The 17281-nt window shown below is 33.7% G+C and overlaps 1 protein-coding gene across 5 annotated transcripts; it reads right to left on the bottom strand.

The window, feature by feature from the left end:
- Window positions 1–2527: 2527 nt before the first annotated feature.
- Window positions 2528–16754, bottom strand: LOC128158729 (uncharacterized). Of its 5 annotated transcripts, none has more exons than XM_052821681.1 (12): window positions 16666–16754; window positions 11599–11634; window positions 9372–9440; window positions 8717–8833; window positions 8302–8372; window positions 7922–7991; window positions 7463–7690; window positions 7161–7283; window positions 6776–6841; window positions 6578–6679; window positions 5132–5281; window positions 2528–3366 (listed from the first exon to the last, which is right to left on the bottom strand). In XM_052821681.1, the coding sequence occupies exons 2-12, from the start codon at window positions 11612–11614 to the stop codon at window positions 2642–2644; spliced, it is 1737 nt and encodes a 578-aa protein (XP_052677641.1). In that variant the 5' UTR covers window positions 11615–11634; window positions 16666–16754; the 3' UTR covers window positions 2528–2641. The 5 variants fall into 5 exon arrangements, with proteins under 5 accessions (XP_052677641.1, XP_052677649.1, XP_052677665.1 ...); XM_052821689.1 differs by lacking the exon at window positions 16666–16754 and adding an exon at window positions 14256–14375; XM_052821705.1 differs by lacking the exon at window positions 5132–5281.
- Between the last annotated feature and the right edge of the window lie 527 nt (window positions 16755–17281).

Genomic DNA, 17281 nt, shown 5'->3' with positions numbered 1-17281 from the left:
TAGTGTGCGTCGATTTACCCAAATGGACCCAAATGAAACCTCGATTTACCCAAATGAACCCTTATGGAGCCCATCTGGACCCAAATGGAAATTGAATGGCATAATTTTTTAAAAAAAATATAATGAGTTTTTTTTAATTGAAGAATTTTAAAGAAAACATCAGTGTAAAACAACAATTTCTGACCAAATGGAAAAAGAATTTGATAATATAGCCTTATTAATTAGTTTCATGATTCAAATACATGATTTAAATATTTTTTCGAATTTATTTATGGGGTTGTTAGCCATTATAAGTATAACGTTGCCCAGTTCTTGCCGCGAGGAGGCAATCCCAATAAGAGCCATACTTTTGAAATAAAAATATTTAAAGCCAAAAGAACAAATTGAAAAATTAAATGTAAAAATTATAATTTCCGAACAGAATAAGCAAAAAAGATTTTAATGTTTAAAAATAGAATATGTATATTTAATTAAGTAATGGTTACTAAGAATTTCAAATGAGCATAAAAAAATTGTAGCCCAAAAATCGATTTAAAAATCAAAAAGTAATTCGATTGATGCATGAAAATTGAACAAAATACTGTACATGTATAAGCCCCCCCCCCCCCAAAAAAAAAAAAAAACCCCAAAAAACATGCACTAGATGATTGTATCGAGCTACTATTTGATTAAATGCAATATTAGAAGAAACTTCCGAACAGCACTGTATTTACAGCACCTAAATTATTTAACATGCATAACAAGAATTTGTCATCTAACTAGGTTATATACATCAAATACTTTATTAAATAAAATCTTCATTTACGCCTTTCAATTTCCAATTGTTTCCATTTGTGTTTCCATTTGGGTCCATTTGTGTTACCATTTGGGTCATTTGCCGTTCCATTTGGGTAAATCGACGCACCCTGTATAATATGAAGTGACAGCTCCACGTAATGTTTAGTACAAATGTACTAGGGAACATTTATTTAATTACCTTTATGCATCTACATTGGGATGTTAACATAAAAAAAGCTACAGGATGAATAAACTCGTGTTTTTCTTTATATGCATAATTATTTTATTCAAAAGTTCTTAAGAGAAAGTTTATTCATGCATTGGTAATTTATTAAGCAACAAAATCGAATTTACAAGATTCACAATTAATGCCACTTAACTGTTTATAGCAAGACGTATGATACTGACTAATGATACTGAATGTTTGTTGTTTATCTCTTTCAGAACAAGATATTTTTTTTCTTATTCGTGAACGTATTGAACAATATTTTGAGTATCTTTTGACAACACATCTGAAAAGCCCCGTACATATATCTATTTTGATGATGAAATCAAACCCTGAATATGAGGGTCAAATAGTGAACAAAAAAATTAACGTTTGAGATGAAGAGAAAACTTTAGTTTCACCTAGGGCGTTTTCGCCTTGAAATCTTTTTCGCTTAAAGGTTTTTGATAATTCAGAAAAAAGTGCAACCATATTATTGTTCCTTGCGGTAAGTGTTCACAGATGAACGTGCTTTCACGTGCACATTTATTTGAAGCCAATAAACAATATTTTAAATGAAATGTAAACAGTGTGATATTTAATGCGTTTAGGATGAGAAGCATTAGCTATGAATGGTCGGGGCGTATGGGATAAAAAAAATACATTAAGAGACTGTAAAAACAGTTCGTGATTAAGTTCTGGTATTAGTGTCAGTCACTCGCTCACTGTCAGGACAGCAGTATCTTATCTGTTAAAACATCATAGAAGTTGTATTCTATTTAATATATCGTTATTACAATGAATTTTTTTCTGGTTAGTTGCTAATCTATTATAACTGCTAAAGCTCAGACATATGCATGTAGCTTACGGGAGACAACTCTATTCTAAACGTTGACTTGAGAAATTAAAAAACAATGCATCTCCCTATTCTGCCGATTGTTTAATTATAATTTTAGGAAACAGACATTGCACAGATGGTGTGCCTCCCAAAGCATGTAACCTCTGTATGTACACAGTTTTGTTCTGTTCTTTGTTTATTTTTATACATCATATCGGTCGGAAGAGAAGCCTTTTAATTTTCAAACAAATAAACGAGTACTCGAAAATCATTTGGTTAAATGGTCGGGTTGACTGTGTCATAATTTGATGAATTTCTTAATATAAGAAGGAGATCTGATGACGAGAAGACTCGATCTCCTTAATCGAATAGAGCAACCGAGTAAAATAAACATACCTACCTTTAACGTATTAAAAGTGATAAATAATCGTATTGGTTGACACATGCATGTGATACACAGCGAATCTAAATATTTTCCAAAAATTATCCCAGGGAAAAATAAAAGGGGAGGGGTTGTAATTGTATTGTTATTTTGACATATTAAATGTTAACCATAAAAATATGCATTAATAAAATATGACACTAAGGAGGGTATCCAAATTAGATATGGCTGTAATAGATACCCAGAATGCACAATCATTGCGCTAAATCATTTATATTTTACTTGTAGATTTATTTTGAACGAGATAAGCCTCGAATTATCAATAAATAAAACACGAACATTTATTTATTGTAGCAACTGCAATGTACTTTTGAAAATAAATAAAGGTACAGAAATACACGAGGTTGTTCAAGGGTGAAAAAAAGTCATGCAATTGAAATTATTCGGAGCCGACACAACAAGTCTGAGCGGGCAAAAGCTCGCCATCACTGGAGCTGTCTGTGTTTGAATCAAAACTGTTTTGTTTTCGTTTGTGAGACTGTATAGGAGGTGTGGAGGGTATCTTTATATCACGTGGCAGACTCCGCGTCTCTAGAGTGTTTATCTGTAGGAAGTTCTCGTACAACGGTTCATCGTCTCCTGACTGCCCAGACTCTTTCGATTCTGACGTCACTTCCTCCGGTTCGTGTAGGCGCTTGACGAGTTTCTTGTTGAGCTCCAGCTGTAGGGAGCGGTGGTAGGACAGTGGCTTTTTCTTTACACTTTCGTTCTTCCTGTTTTCAGTCTGTCGATTCACACTGGGCCCTTCTTCCTCTGTAGAATCCTTCTCGTCACCGTCTCCATTCCCACACATTAATCCCTCGCCCACGAACTCCATATACGGGTCTTCGGGAACACTGTTTAGCGCGGGTTCCTCATGATGGCGCTTTTTTCTGGAGGTCTTGTTCTTTGTTGGTTGTTTGTTTTCCTTTATCACACCCTCTCCGACGAATTCCACGTACGGGTCTACACTTGAATCACTGTCCGAGTCTGTTTTGGCTTTGTCCTTCAAATTTAGACCTAGACCTAGCAATGAGGCAATGTTAGATTCCACGTTCTTGGTGGCGGAAATGCTTGCATTCCTTGGGCCCTGTAAGTCTGCACTTGTAAGGTAGGATGGTTCACCTAAAAATGAATTGTACAGAGGATATTACTGCCAGAGCATGTTGTAAGGGTTCTTATAAGGATGCTTTCTTTTAAAAAGGATTTACAACTTTAGTTTTCCGTCAAGAGAGGAAAACAAGAAGCAGAACAAAATTATGGCTAAAATGCATTTTTGAATATAGATTAGTCCATATTGAAGTAACCTCACATTGGACATTGATTTTTCTATTTAAGAGTGTACATGGGTCTAAACCTTATTGTATTGAAATAAGGCTTCTCACTACACACAGCCTAAAAACTACGTCTCATAATGGCTATTTAAATGATTTGTTCAAATGTTTGTATCAATCGATTTGATTTAATATCGTCATAGCTCATTGGCTGAATTATCGGGCTTGTGAACCGCAGATTATGAGTTCGAATCCGCCGGGGTTATTAGTTAACATTTATTAAATAAATATTTGAAAAAATATTTATTTTATCCAAAATTGCACGGTTTGCCGTACTTCTTATTCATCATGCTGTCTATCGTTGCCAAGTAATGTTCTGCTGATTTGACAAACTATTTCAAAGTATAGTGAGCCACCTTAGATTATATATGACTGTATAACAGTTGTGTGCTTAATTTATTTTGATAAAATACTAATCAGTACAAACTACGTTTTACTAATATTCTTTCAAAGTATTCGACACATATCCTTAATTTTTATGTAAGACATTAAAGCTATCTCTAGATAGCAATGTTCTGAAGTGCAGTATTCAAGCATAATTTTTTGCTGACATCGCAAGGCTTCCTTATTGTTTTTCCCGATTTGTACATAGATACATGTATCTTTTCCAATCTAACCCTAAACCCAGGAAAAAAACCCTTTAGTATATATTTAGTGTTGTTTTATGCTTGTGCTTCTGTTGCTCACAAAAGATAAACTGAAGTAAGTAAAATGTGTATTTTCTATGTTAACGGTATGATAGCCATTAAAGATACTTCGGCTTATTAACCGATTCGTACGGCAGTCTAAAGGGTTGTGAGCAAGGTTTATTATCTTATATCGTAAACATGGCTTTCTTACCTGTAAAATTAGTCAACAAAGATTATTAAATAAATTAGAAGAATTAAAAAAAAACTGGATTTATTGAAATTTGACTACAAATTAAGAGCACGTTAAAGAAACATTTATTCATGTGTATACATGTATCCGGAAATCTAGTCACAACCAGAAAGGTTATCAGAAAACAAGGAGTTGTTCAAGATGGTAAAACTTTAGAAAACTTATATGTTAGAATTAATTGTAAGGATTTAATGGACACTGAAGTGGTAAAACAAACCAATAAAACCCACAAGATAAGTTGTTAGTAAGGAAAACTACTGAATGATAAAACGGCATTGCAAAAAGGAATAAAGAAAAAAGTCATTCTTTACTTGGGATCAAAACAGAACAAGCCTAATTTAATTAATGGTAGATGACTTAATTAAGAGTTAAAAAAGCAACGTGTTACGCGAAGAACATCTTGATTCTGCAAACAACTAGTCAGCGTGCATCAAGCCCGCTAATACCCCACCCCACCAACATTTTTGTAAGACTGAATTAACGATTTATTATTTTTTCCCGATCTGTGTATTGAAATTAATATTGATAAGAGTCTGTAACCAACAACAATGCAAAACTGCTGTAATGTGTACTGTTTAAAGACGCTAAGTCTTTCTTGTAGAATATGATATTGAAGTAAAAGTTGTATTTTTCTACACACACACAGGCGATCAGACCTATTTAATCAAACTGTTCACCTGTAGAAACCCGCTCGGTCTGTATTTTGAGGCTCGCTACGTCATAAGGATGGTCGTACCCCGAGGTTGTCCTTATTCTGAGGCCCTCGATCTCCGATGCCGAGGAGTAGTGAGAAGAACGGTAAATGCCCAGGGGCTCACCACCGGAATCTGTGGGGCAAAGGTTAGTAATGAGGAGACTGATGAAAGTATAGTCAACAAATATCGACAAGAGAGGGAAAATAATGAACCATGCTTATACATATATTTTTTTCAGATACTCTTTTTTAATTATATTAACTGGGATGTTAAATGCTTATTATCATGTTGCTATGATAATGAAAGTTTATACTCAATAATTCAATAAGGTTTCGCTTTTATGTAGGTTTGATCTACAAGATGCAATATATAATGCAGTTTTTAGCTATGTAGAGAATGATAGAATATGCCAATGTAATTAAAAGCAGAAGCTCGTGGATTTTTGCGCTTTGGAAATACCAAACAATTGTGTTAAAAGTATTTACCTTTTCTTTAAAAAAAATTATAGATGGTGTCTGAACTGACTTGAAAACTGATCTGTTTCTCTTTGTTCAGAAAGACTTTCTGTGTAAGCAATAGCTTGACTATACAGTCTAGCAGGCATTGTTATACAGTTATAGCATACTACTTTATATAGCGTATGCATAGAACGAAGAAAGATAGGACTGAATAGAAAATCAGGTGGCCAGTCAACTCTTAAAGGGACTTGGACACGATTTGAGTTCAAAATTTTATTTTTTGTTTTTTATGTTTTAACTGGTTTAATTGTGCATTTTGAATGATTGACCAAAATTTGGATTCTTGAAGTCAGCCTTAAGAGCAATGCAGAGGTAAGAATTTATTATTATTGTTATGTAAACAAAGCTCGAGTCTTATATTTGTTTACAAATAATGGTAGGTAATGAATTATCATTTATTTGACGAAATGACTCGTGGCAAACAAAATAAACTCATTTAATGTGTTCATAAATACTATTAACAACAGAGAAAAGCAACATTTGATTGAAACGTATACCTGTATAACCCGTATGTTAACAATTACAAGGCTCGGGCTTTGTTTACAAAACAAAGAATTTTAAACTCTGTATATTGCTTATGACTCAATATTTGACTTTCAAGTTTTGACAAAGCATTAAATGTACCCCTAATAACCATTCTAAACAATAAGAATCGAAAAATAATTTTTTTAATTTTAAGCTTAAATCGTGTCCAAGTCCCTTTAACTCGGTATCAGAAGAATCCATAAATATATAGATGATATAAACCATATAAATTGGATATGCACAAGTCATCCCTGCAGCACGTACAAGAAAATTTAATTACTCTATTGAAGGTATATGCGGTTGGATTATAAGCACATGCTTTTTGTTATATGATACAAGGAGCCGAGCAGGATACATGGCGCGCCAGCGCAGAGCGGCCATCTACCTGACGAGGAGTCGGGGTGTGCGATGTGGTCACGAATGGACGAATAAACTGGTTCTAAGTTCATGTCAGGGCGGGCGTAAGTATCGTCCTCGGAATCGCTGCCTTCAGAGGAAATTCGGACGTCATTTAGAACAAGGAATGTAAAAAATCTACAAATCTTGTTTAATACCTGTAGCTGTACTTATTACATGTACTTACTGTTATCACTGAACCTCTGGTGACGGTCCACAACGTCATAGTCGTCCAAATCGTCGTCGTCCCAACCTGCATATAAAAAACGTATAATGTGGTATTCAGTCAGAGCAGAATAGTGTTGAATGTAGGTACCGAATTAGAGCTTTTCTAGACTTTGTTAAGCTATACATCAAATTAAAGTTATGACCATCTTTAAACTACATGTAGCTTTGCAACAATTTTTCTCGGCATTTTCTTTTTTCATGCTTTGCGTTATGACATCTAATACACAACGTGCTTGGAATCGATCATTCCTAAAAATTGAGCAGCCTATCTTAAAAAATAATTCTCCTTCCACCATGTAGCCATGACTACGCTTTATAAGAGATTTATCTAGACGATAACTCACCACTTGGTTTGTCTACAGGGACGGGTATAGCGGTGTTTGATCTACTTAGGTGGACCTTGTTGACCGAGGCGTACATATCCCGAGGCTCAGACTGCTTCTTGGACAGTGGGGTTTTCCCTGGCACTACAGGAGTCAAAAGAATTAATAAGAACTATCAAAATTAGAAATATTGTAATACTTATAGAAATCATTACAGTTCATCATGGAACCACTAGAATCAAAAGAATAATATAATTGTATTATATATTATCAAAACTCGATATATCCTGAGTAAGACGCCCCCGAGGGCGCGCCACGTTTACCTGTTCTCGGTACCGGCGGCGCGGGGAGTCTTTGGGGTGGGCGTTTGATGGGTGGGGGTCGTGCCGGAGGAATCGGGTCAATGCCCTCGCTACTGTCATCAGAGCTCTCCCGGGTCAGTGAGGGCTTCCGGACTACTTTCCGGTCAATGGACGGTGAGGCCTTCACTTTGTCATACGGGGACTTCTCATAGTTGGATTTCTTGTTCACGAAAACTTCGTGGCCGGAAGCTAATGATTTAATGAAGAGGTTCAGTATGACCAATATTCATCTTAAACTGAAGAAGTCTACATTTCCAATATTTCCTATGCTCCATGTTTTTTTTTAAAAAGATTGTGATATGTTTGAGATTAATCATTTACACTCTGTTAAACAGTTTAGTTTATTAAATTCAACATTAGAAAAGTGAATGTGTATCCTTTAATATTTGAAAGCCAGAAATTAAATATGTGTATACTTACGGACATTTTCTGTTACTGCAATAATCGCAGCTTTCCATTTCTCAAAATCCTCAATCGTTGGACAAATAAACTGTAAAAAAAACCCGACAATTTTAATTGAATATTATTTTTAAACTAATATTGCAAAAGCTGTAAAATTTATATTTTAAGAGTTGTCTGGCTTTGCCCAAACCACGGCAATGTACATGATACTTTTGAAAATAAATTTCATTAAAGTTGTAAGAAGTAAAATTTATATGTGTAGGTAATCATAATTATATAGAATTAAATGATATGATATGATACGATATAATATGATTGAATGTTAAAACTATTTGATGATTTGTCTAATATTTTCTTGAACTCGGATTCTAATTGGTCAATTTAAATAAAGACCTTACGTCATATGTTCTTTTCCCGCTTGCTACCAATGAAAACGAGTTCTCTGTCCCTCCGTGCCAAAATCTGTAACCTGATATATGAAACCATTGAAGGTCACTTCACTTATTGATGAGTATTGCTGATCAACACAAGTTTATTTGATGAACACAAGGAAACGATTAATAGATTAAGGATCTGAGCGATATCGCCAAAATGAAAGCACTTGTTGAAACTTTATTGAACAAAATTAATAAGCTATGAGGTATCAATAAAATCATACTTAGCAAAAACAATATAGATTGTTAGAATGTTATGGTAAATAATCTTCTCTTTGGTTAAAATTCGCCAAATTGCGATAGTACTTTTTTGAAATATCGTAACACACGTAATTAATGACGATGAATCACTGACCAATCAAATACCCCGGTTACAAACCTATAAGAGAAAAAGCGCCTTTTTGTCTCCTGTCTTTTGGATCGTCAAAGTAATAAAGCGTGGAGTCGTGAAGAACACACCATCTTCTCTGGTACTTCACAGACAGCAGTTTCTTACCTACAGATTGAAAACGAAACTTTTAGTCGGATTCAAATGGCTTTGACTCTTTACTTTCAAATTATCTAATCTTGGCCAGGTACTGAGTATCTGATATCTATAAAACTGTGTTCATTGAAATGTTCTCTTTACGTACTGATAATACTTATCTTTCTCTCCTTTCTCGTTTTCTAATTTGTAACATTCGCAAATTATATAGCCACAATCATATATAAAAAACCTAAATCTGAAGATATCTTAATTATATGTTTATAAACTGATAATTATTTCGTTTTGTTTATATTTGTAAAACGAATATACTATGTATTTTTCTTTTTACCAATTCTGTTTATAAACTTATAACTATTTGGTTTGAAACAATTGAAAACTGAATATACTGAATAAACACGATTTTTTTCTACAAGTTCTTTTTTATTATAATGATTGTATCATTATAAGCTGCTGCATTTTATGGATTATCCTCAAGTCTTAAATGAATATATAACGTAATATAATTTTTGAAAATATGAATGCAATGTCTTAAATATTAATAACTTACTGGGTCTCTTCTTGTCCAGAAAGCCCCTGACAGAATACCCTCTCAGGTCAGTAGCTGCCACTCCGTACCCTGAAACATGGCGGACAGTCTGTATCAATTATCTGAATGAAGCACATCTATTGGGGACCAGGGAATAGAGGGGCAAATAACACAACGTATTAATAACCTGAATAAAGCAAATCGATCGTCGGTTTAGAAATATCATTTTGGGAATTTTGAATTAACTAGCATCTAAATTCAAAGTTTAAAACATAAAAACCTTACACTTACCCATGAAATTTCAAATTTACAATATAACAGAAACAGTTACAACAAGCCAGGGATAATAATGAAGTACAAATATATAGTCATTTCTGGTGACTTATATATTGTCCTTACCAATGAATTAGAAAAAAAAATTGTAAGAGCTGATGTCACTATCAGTGAATCGGTTTTCATTTCCCAGAAATCAACTTTTAAGACGTTTTAACCCGAGAATAAACACTGGTGAAATCAGTGTGAAGTCCTCAGTACGACCAGACACGATTTCCGCCGATGATTAAAACTTTTCCCGTTTCTTTATCTTTTATATATATTTATATGATACACATATAGTCAAGTTACATGACATTTTATACACTATTTGCAACTCTACGCTGACTTTTTCTGATATATATTTTTACACTAAATATATATTTAGACATTCTTAAATTGGCGTAGATCAACGATTTTCCTCTGAGGAAGTTAACACCTCGGAATCTCCCCTCACCCAAAAAAGACAAAAAATAAATTATTACGACCTAAATTTTAAACCAAAAGAAAACAAACAAAATGACAGAAGCACACAGAAAGTGTTGTGCAACCAACACGAAGATAATCGACTTATCGACGAGTCGACTTATACACCACGACAACAATGGACGAACCAGACGATCAGGATTCAATAAACAACTATATAACACACCTTTACTAAATCGGTTAGAAGATATAGTCTCAAAGTACATATATAGTGTTTCTTCACTACAGTGCACCTTAATTGTGATGGACAGTGATTACCATATATCGGTTTTATTAGTATTCTTATTCAACTTAAACGCGTTTGGTTATATTATATAAAATGTTTGCAACTACATGATAATTATATGCCAGGAATATCATTTTTTAGGCTTCGAAATCTTATTTTTGGATATCGTCAGTCCTACAACACACCAGGCCGTGCAAACTGACGCGCGGTTTGATAATTTGTCCGCTATCGCGTGGTATACGATTTGTCTGGACAGCCTTGGTTACGCCATCCAAAAATAAGCATTCAATACTGAATTGAACGCCACAGATTTCCAATGCAAACATAAGGGGAAATATATAATGAATGTAAAAATAATAGAAATTTAGAAATCCTACGACATGAAAAGTTAACACACTTTATCAAGCCGAAGTATGTTTTTAGTGTTCAGAACTAACAAAAATCAATATTTACTAAAATAGAAAAAATAATGGAAGTCGGAAAAATTGATGTATAATTCCTAGAGTATGCATGTTTAAAGTATGAATTACATGTATGTCAATAAGTCAAATGACAGTAAGTTATGGCAAATATAATATCTTCAAAATAAAAAAAAACCTTAATATCATTTAAAGACTTTTGCTATTCAAGCAGTTTAGGGTGTATTGTCACAATGTCAATTTGATACATCCGGAAAGCGAAGTGTACTGTAAAATTTTATAATAATGACAGTTCACTTTCAAAAAGTAAGTATCTCATCAGCTGTGAAATAATCACTTTGACGAATTATTATTTCCTGTCACCAGCGATGCAGTAACAATGGTGACATACTCTTAGTTTGTAATCACATTACTATAGAAAAGTCATCTGATACGGTAAAACACGCACCAAGTCCAACGCATCTAATGAATAAATCTGCCAGAAGTATTGTTACATGTCAAGGTTTCAAGATCTAGGATGTATTTATTAAAGTTTAGTTTACATATCGATTGCAGTATACCAGTCTTCACTGTCATAAAACTGTTGTGTAAAAAACGACCCTTAGGGTTTTATCCGGTAACCTATGCTGAAAACGAGTTCATTTTAAATCGTTATTTTTAAAATTTTCTTCAGATTGATGTGTGCAGAGGGATGATAATTTCAAAACCTTCCAGAGTATACTGCTTGTATAATTATAGAGCTCCTTACAAAACCTTTGATACAGTTTGACATACAGGACAGAGGTACAGATATATCTCTACTCACTTTCATCAGAGGACATGTCCCTCTTGCTTCTTGGTCCTACAAACAAACAAAACAAAATGATAACACTGTTAACGGGAACACATTTTTTTGAAGAGAGGGAAGTAAATTTGACTAAAACAAGGCGACAGAGTGAAAGTCTAAATGCAGAGAGACTATAGCGACTGCTTTAGTGTCACTAACAGGCAATAAGTATCGTTAGACAACGACAGGTTTCTGTTAACAGTACAGTCCAAAGTATAACTCAATTCCCGAGTTTTCATGCATCTTAAAAGAATCTAGGATGTGTGTTACAAAGACATTACGACCGCCGGAATAAAAACTTGTTTTTTTAACATTTTTTTCTCAACAAATACAAGCAAAATATACCACAGGCATTTTAAAGAGATGTGTTTAAAATGTTTCGGGTTATCTTAATGTCTTAAGTAATATCTTCGTGAAACGCAGCCCTTCTTCTTATGGTTTATGGTAAGTATATACAAACTATGATAATAGTTTGGTGCAGAAATGTATTATTGTTATTTGCGTGTATAACAATAATACATTTCTGCGCTAAACTATTATAATATTATAACATTAATGTACATATACATGTATATTGTAACAAAAACACTCGTCTATAAGCGTCTATAATTACAATGTAAATCGAGACAGAAAACGCTCTGTCTATGTTAAAGTACTGTTTTAAGTAGTACGTATATCATCGTCTGGTACAATGGGACTCTACTTTACCTATATAAAAAATGTACATGTAAAACTCTTGGTAAGATTATCCTGGTAAACTTCATGAATTTAGTTTTGTCTTTGTCACGAGATAGTCGTCAAAGAACTTTGATTTGTTCAGCTTTTTCTGTGTATATAAGTCATTTAGCCCATAATGTCCAAGTCTTACATAGATAATCGGACGGATATAGATAATATAATCTAGTTAATCCGATGGACAATGTGGCTAAACAATCTGTACTGAATAAATCAGCTGGACAATCTTTACACATAGTATAAGAATGGCAATGTATTTCTGTTCAAACATTGTAAGCTGGACTATCTATACAGACAATGTAAACTTTACAACCTGTACAATGTAAACTGTACAACCTGTACAATGTAAATTGTACAACCTGTACAGCCAGTTTAAACAGTACAACTTGTACAAACAATGTAAAGTGTACAACCTGTACAGAATAAAATGTAGAACCTGTATAGACACTGTAAGCTGGACAATCTATACAGACTATGAAATCTTAAAAATATGTAAAAAAAAATTTTTTAAAAATGTCGAGTATATATGCTGTTAAGTCTATACAGACAATGTAAACTGTACAACCTGTACAGAAAATGTCATCTGTACAACCTGTACAGACAAAGTAAACTGTACAACCTGTACAGACAATGTAATCTGTACAACCTGTACAGACAATGTAAACTGTACAATATGTACAGACAATAAAATGTACAACCTGTACATACAGTGTAAACTGTACAACCTGTACAGAAAATGTAATCTGTACAACCTGTACAGACAATGTAAACTGTACAACCTGTACAGAAAATGTAATCTGTACAACCTGTACAGACAATGTAAACTGTACAAACTGTACAGAAAATGTAATCTGTACAACCTGAACAGACAATGAAAACTGTACAACCTGTACAGACAATGTAATCTGTACAACCTGTACAGACAATGTAATCTGTACAACCTGTACAGACAATGTTAACTGTACAATATGTACAGACAATAAAATGAACAACCTGTACATACAGTGTAAACTGTACAACCTGTACAGACAATGAAAACTGCACAACCAGAGCAGACAATGTAATCTATACACACTTAAGAATGTAAACTGTACAACCTGTACAGACAGTGTAAACTGAACAATCTTACAGACAATGTAAACGGTACAACCTGTGCAGACAATAAAAAATGTACAACCTGTACAGACAATGAAAACTGTAAAACCTGTTTAAATAATTCAAGTTAATATATTCAAGTCAATATATACAAACAATGTAAGCCGGACAATCTATACAGACAATGCAAACTCTACAACCTGTACAGACAATGTAAATTGTACGACCTGTACATAAAATAAAATGTTTAACCTGTACAGACAATGTAAACTGTAAACCTCTACAAACTTTGAAATCTTAAGAATATGTATGCAGCATTTGTACATGTACTATCATTTAGACTAGTCAGTCTAGATAGATTGTAAAAAGGATGACAAAATGCATAGAGCTAGGAGGATTAGGGTAGGATTAATGTTGTGATTATGATGATGGAAATAAGGATTTTTCACTTCATTAATCAATTAATAAGTCAACAAACTAATTGATTTATCAACCATTTCATACGTCAATTAATCCTTTTAAAAATCAAATCAATCATTAAATCCATATGACAAGTATCGATTACCCTTTCTAAAGTTATTCTATTTCCTTTAAAAAGCACGATATAAATCATTATAGTACTTTGACATTTATTTTAGAAGAGTTTTCATTGCCTATTTTCCTATTGCGATATATTAGAGTATAGTGATTGCACAATTGATACATGAATTGATGAAGTGTGGACTTGCTCTAACCAGCTAACGTTTTTGAAAAATGTATGTGTAGGTGTTAATCGACGCACAACAAAAACAAAAGAATATGCATACCTTTTCAACGTTTATCCATATATAACGATAATTGCTTTATCCACAAACACTTCCTCGTTTTCTTTTTCAGAAATCTACGCGCACTGACTGATTTGTTTCCTCAGGGTGTAGAGACTTATGGGGGACCCTACATGTGACTCTACTTCCGCAAAATGGTGACCTCTAGTTAATCATTGTACGTAACTGTGCAGTCTTACAATCTTATGATGGAAGTGATTATAAAAAAATGCGCTATTCCAAGGCATCAACAACGTTAAAAGTTGGAAAGAAACTCAGAGAAACCACAAATCGACAAGCTCTTAAATCTATATATCATAATCTACTTTTTTATTCATTAGAGGGACATTTTGGGTACCCTGGTTTCATTAATATTCGTTGGCATCAAGTTTCGTTGCTTTAATGAATATAACAGTTTTACGGATGCGTGAATTCCTCTACAATGATCTTATCAATATAAAACTTTATACTAAATTGCACTTCATTGAACATTTAATTAATTACATGGATTATAATCTTATAGCGAAGTCCACCAAAATTAGTATTCAACGAATATCGATGAAACCAGTATGAGGGACTTACATCCTTGCTCTTTTACTGCATTGGGGTTTTTTTTCATTCCTTACCGGTATATTATTGCCAAACAAGGTATGGATATTTCTTTTTATGCCCAACCTGCAGGGTATTAAATCAAGTGAGTTCTGCATAACTTGGAGAATACCCCTCAGGTTTAAGTGTATCTACATGTTGTATGACTACATACCCGTCTCAATGGGAAGAGTGCGTAGTTATCTCCCTTACCTAGCAAAGAATACATGATTTGGATGAATTTTAGGGTACTGAGGCTAGTTGGTCATTTAATTCATCAAAAATGTCTATACATTATAATGGTATACTCTTTGCTAGCGAAGGAAGGGAACAATGCAGCTATCAATTAGATATGGATGAAATTTAATCATTAAATTTCCAACGTTAAACTAATATTCTGTTAGGGATTCAGTTTGCTTTAAGTTTTAATTCAGCATTAAATTGGTTATTTTTGGACATCGTCGGTCCAATAACACACCATTTGAAAACCGCGCGTTCGGGAAGATGATTGCAAGCCCTTTAGGGCCTTGTATATTTAAGACTTTGATTCAACTGTCCCACAAACGATGGTAGCTGTTTTGTTTGAATAATGATCATTTCACCAAGGAATTGCAAATAAAAAAAGTATAAACAAGCATGAACTATTTAGATTTCTTTGTACTGTGTATTTTGTCTGTGCATGTTTCTTTATGTCAACAAATTAAATACCATTGCTTTTTTAACATGGGCACATGACGTTACAATCTTGTCTTTACTTAGGACACATTTCACAGTTTTTTGGTTTTCTGAAATTTTTGTTTTCGTAAAAGAAACCGCTAAGTTAAACAAAATTTTGGTCTAAAAACGTAATTGTAAATGATGAAAGGAAGACCTAGCCTACTTTTGAATTTTTCGCACAAAATCATCTCTAATAAATAAACCTTCAATGTACAATGATTAGCTCCTGGGGACATTTGTTTTTCAAATTATGCAAATAAAAAATGTATTTTTTAACTTGTGTAAACAATGCATGCTTGTGTGCATTAGGATGTCCCAGTTCCAGCAATATAGTTTGAAGGAATGCATGAAACTGAAGACTTACAACTGACAAATTGTAAAATTTTCATTTCTTTTGAAAGGCAACTTGATGACAAGTGTGTGTTTACTTTAGACAATGAGATGTAAGTATGTGTACAACATCCGGGTACCACAGAGCCGCTTAAGTGGTGAGATGCGGAAGTTGTTTGTTTAGTAACATGTTACCGTTATAAACGAGCGTGACAGAAAGCGAAACATTGAAACAAAACAGTGTCTCATCAATCTGTCCATTTAACCAGCTAGGTCAGAATCCCCTATCACCTTCTTTGAAGGAGAAAACTGTTGACAATATGAATGCAAAAGGATTAGTGTATGTGCATTCATATAAAAGTGTTATGTAACAAAAATATAGCAATTCTTCAGTACTATCAATACGTATCAGTATTTACTGTATCGCCTAAACATCATTTTGTTAGTCCGTATATAAGTGTACTTCATTTTCATCATATAAAATGGTATATATATATGGGTAAAATATAATCAGAAATGGCTATAAAGTCATGCCAACAGATGATAGCATTCGAATGGTTTTGAGGGAAAGTATTCGATTGTTTTAAAATTTCCTAATGACCATCATCAAATCATGGATCATTAGTCATATTTCAGTGATATTATTTATTGACCTCATTTCAAATCCACCGTCTTCCACTAAATACTGCTGTATTTCTCATAATTATACATTTAAACTAATAAATGTGATGGATGATACATAATTAGTAATTATATAAATAATTAAATAAAATCTTACCTTCTGTGTGCAATAGTTTTAGTTTTAGCGCTCACTATATTTTGCTTCCTATATTCCGCTTAAGATGACGAGGATGTGACGTCACTTCTGCGGAAACTCCAGCCGTAGGAGGACGGAGTATTACAATTTATGGAAAACCAAATACATCGCTAGATAATCAACAACACAGATGTTTGTTTGAGGTTAAAAATTCGGTAAATCAGATTTTAAAAAGACGGCCCTTTTATAGTAATTTACTGTGACATGTTCGATGACACTTTTAACTGGGTCCCATTCATCAGAATTAGGTCGGGAAAAATTTGTTTTTTAGCTACATTTAGATCACAGTCGTAGTTTTTGTTGAAATTGAATACAATTCAGTATCATGTTGACCCTTTCATAGACGTCGGAACCGGGGGAGGGGCTAACCCCCCCCCCCACTTTTTTTGCAAAGTTATACCTAACCATTAGGCACATAGCATAATATAGGGTTCAGCCCCCCACTTTTTCTCGCATCAAACATAATTGATCTGAAATTTACCTTGAAAACATACTGAAATATTGTCAAGTTGGAGTTATAGGTATACCCCCCCCCCCCCCCAACGGATAAGGAATTTCAGGATTTGGGGAAGAAAAA

This window comes from Crassostrea angulata, chromosome 1, assembly GCF_025612915.1.
Source record: "Crassostrea angulata isolate pt1a10 chromosome 1, ASM2561291v2, whole genome shotgun sequence".
In the NCBI taxonomy this organism is placed as follows: Eukaryota; Metazoa; Mollusca; class Bivalvia; order Ostreida; family Ostreidae; genus Magallana; species Magallana angulata.
This window is presented reverse-complemented; position numbering and strand designations above follow the sequence as displayed.

Bases quoted from the DNA above. Each gene is read 5' to 3' on its own strand.
- LOC128158729 (XM_052821681.1), bottom strand. The intron at 6,842-7,160 runs GTGAGTTATCGT...TTTTATATGCAG, and splicing joins CCCTGTAGACAAACCAAGTG to GTTGGGACGACGACGATTTG. The intron at 6,680-6,775 runs GTAAGTACATGT...TTTCCTCTGAAG, and splicing joins CCAGAGGTTCAGTGATAACA to GCAGCGATTCCGAGGACGAT.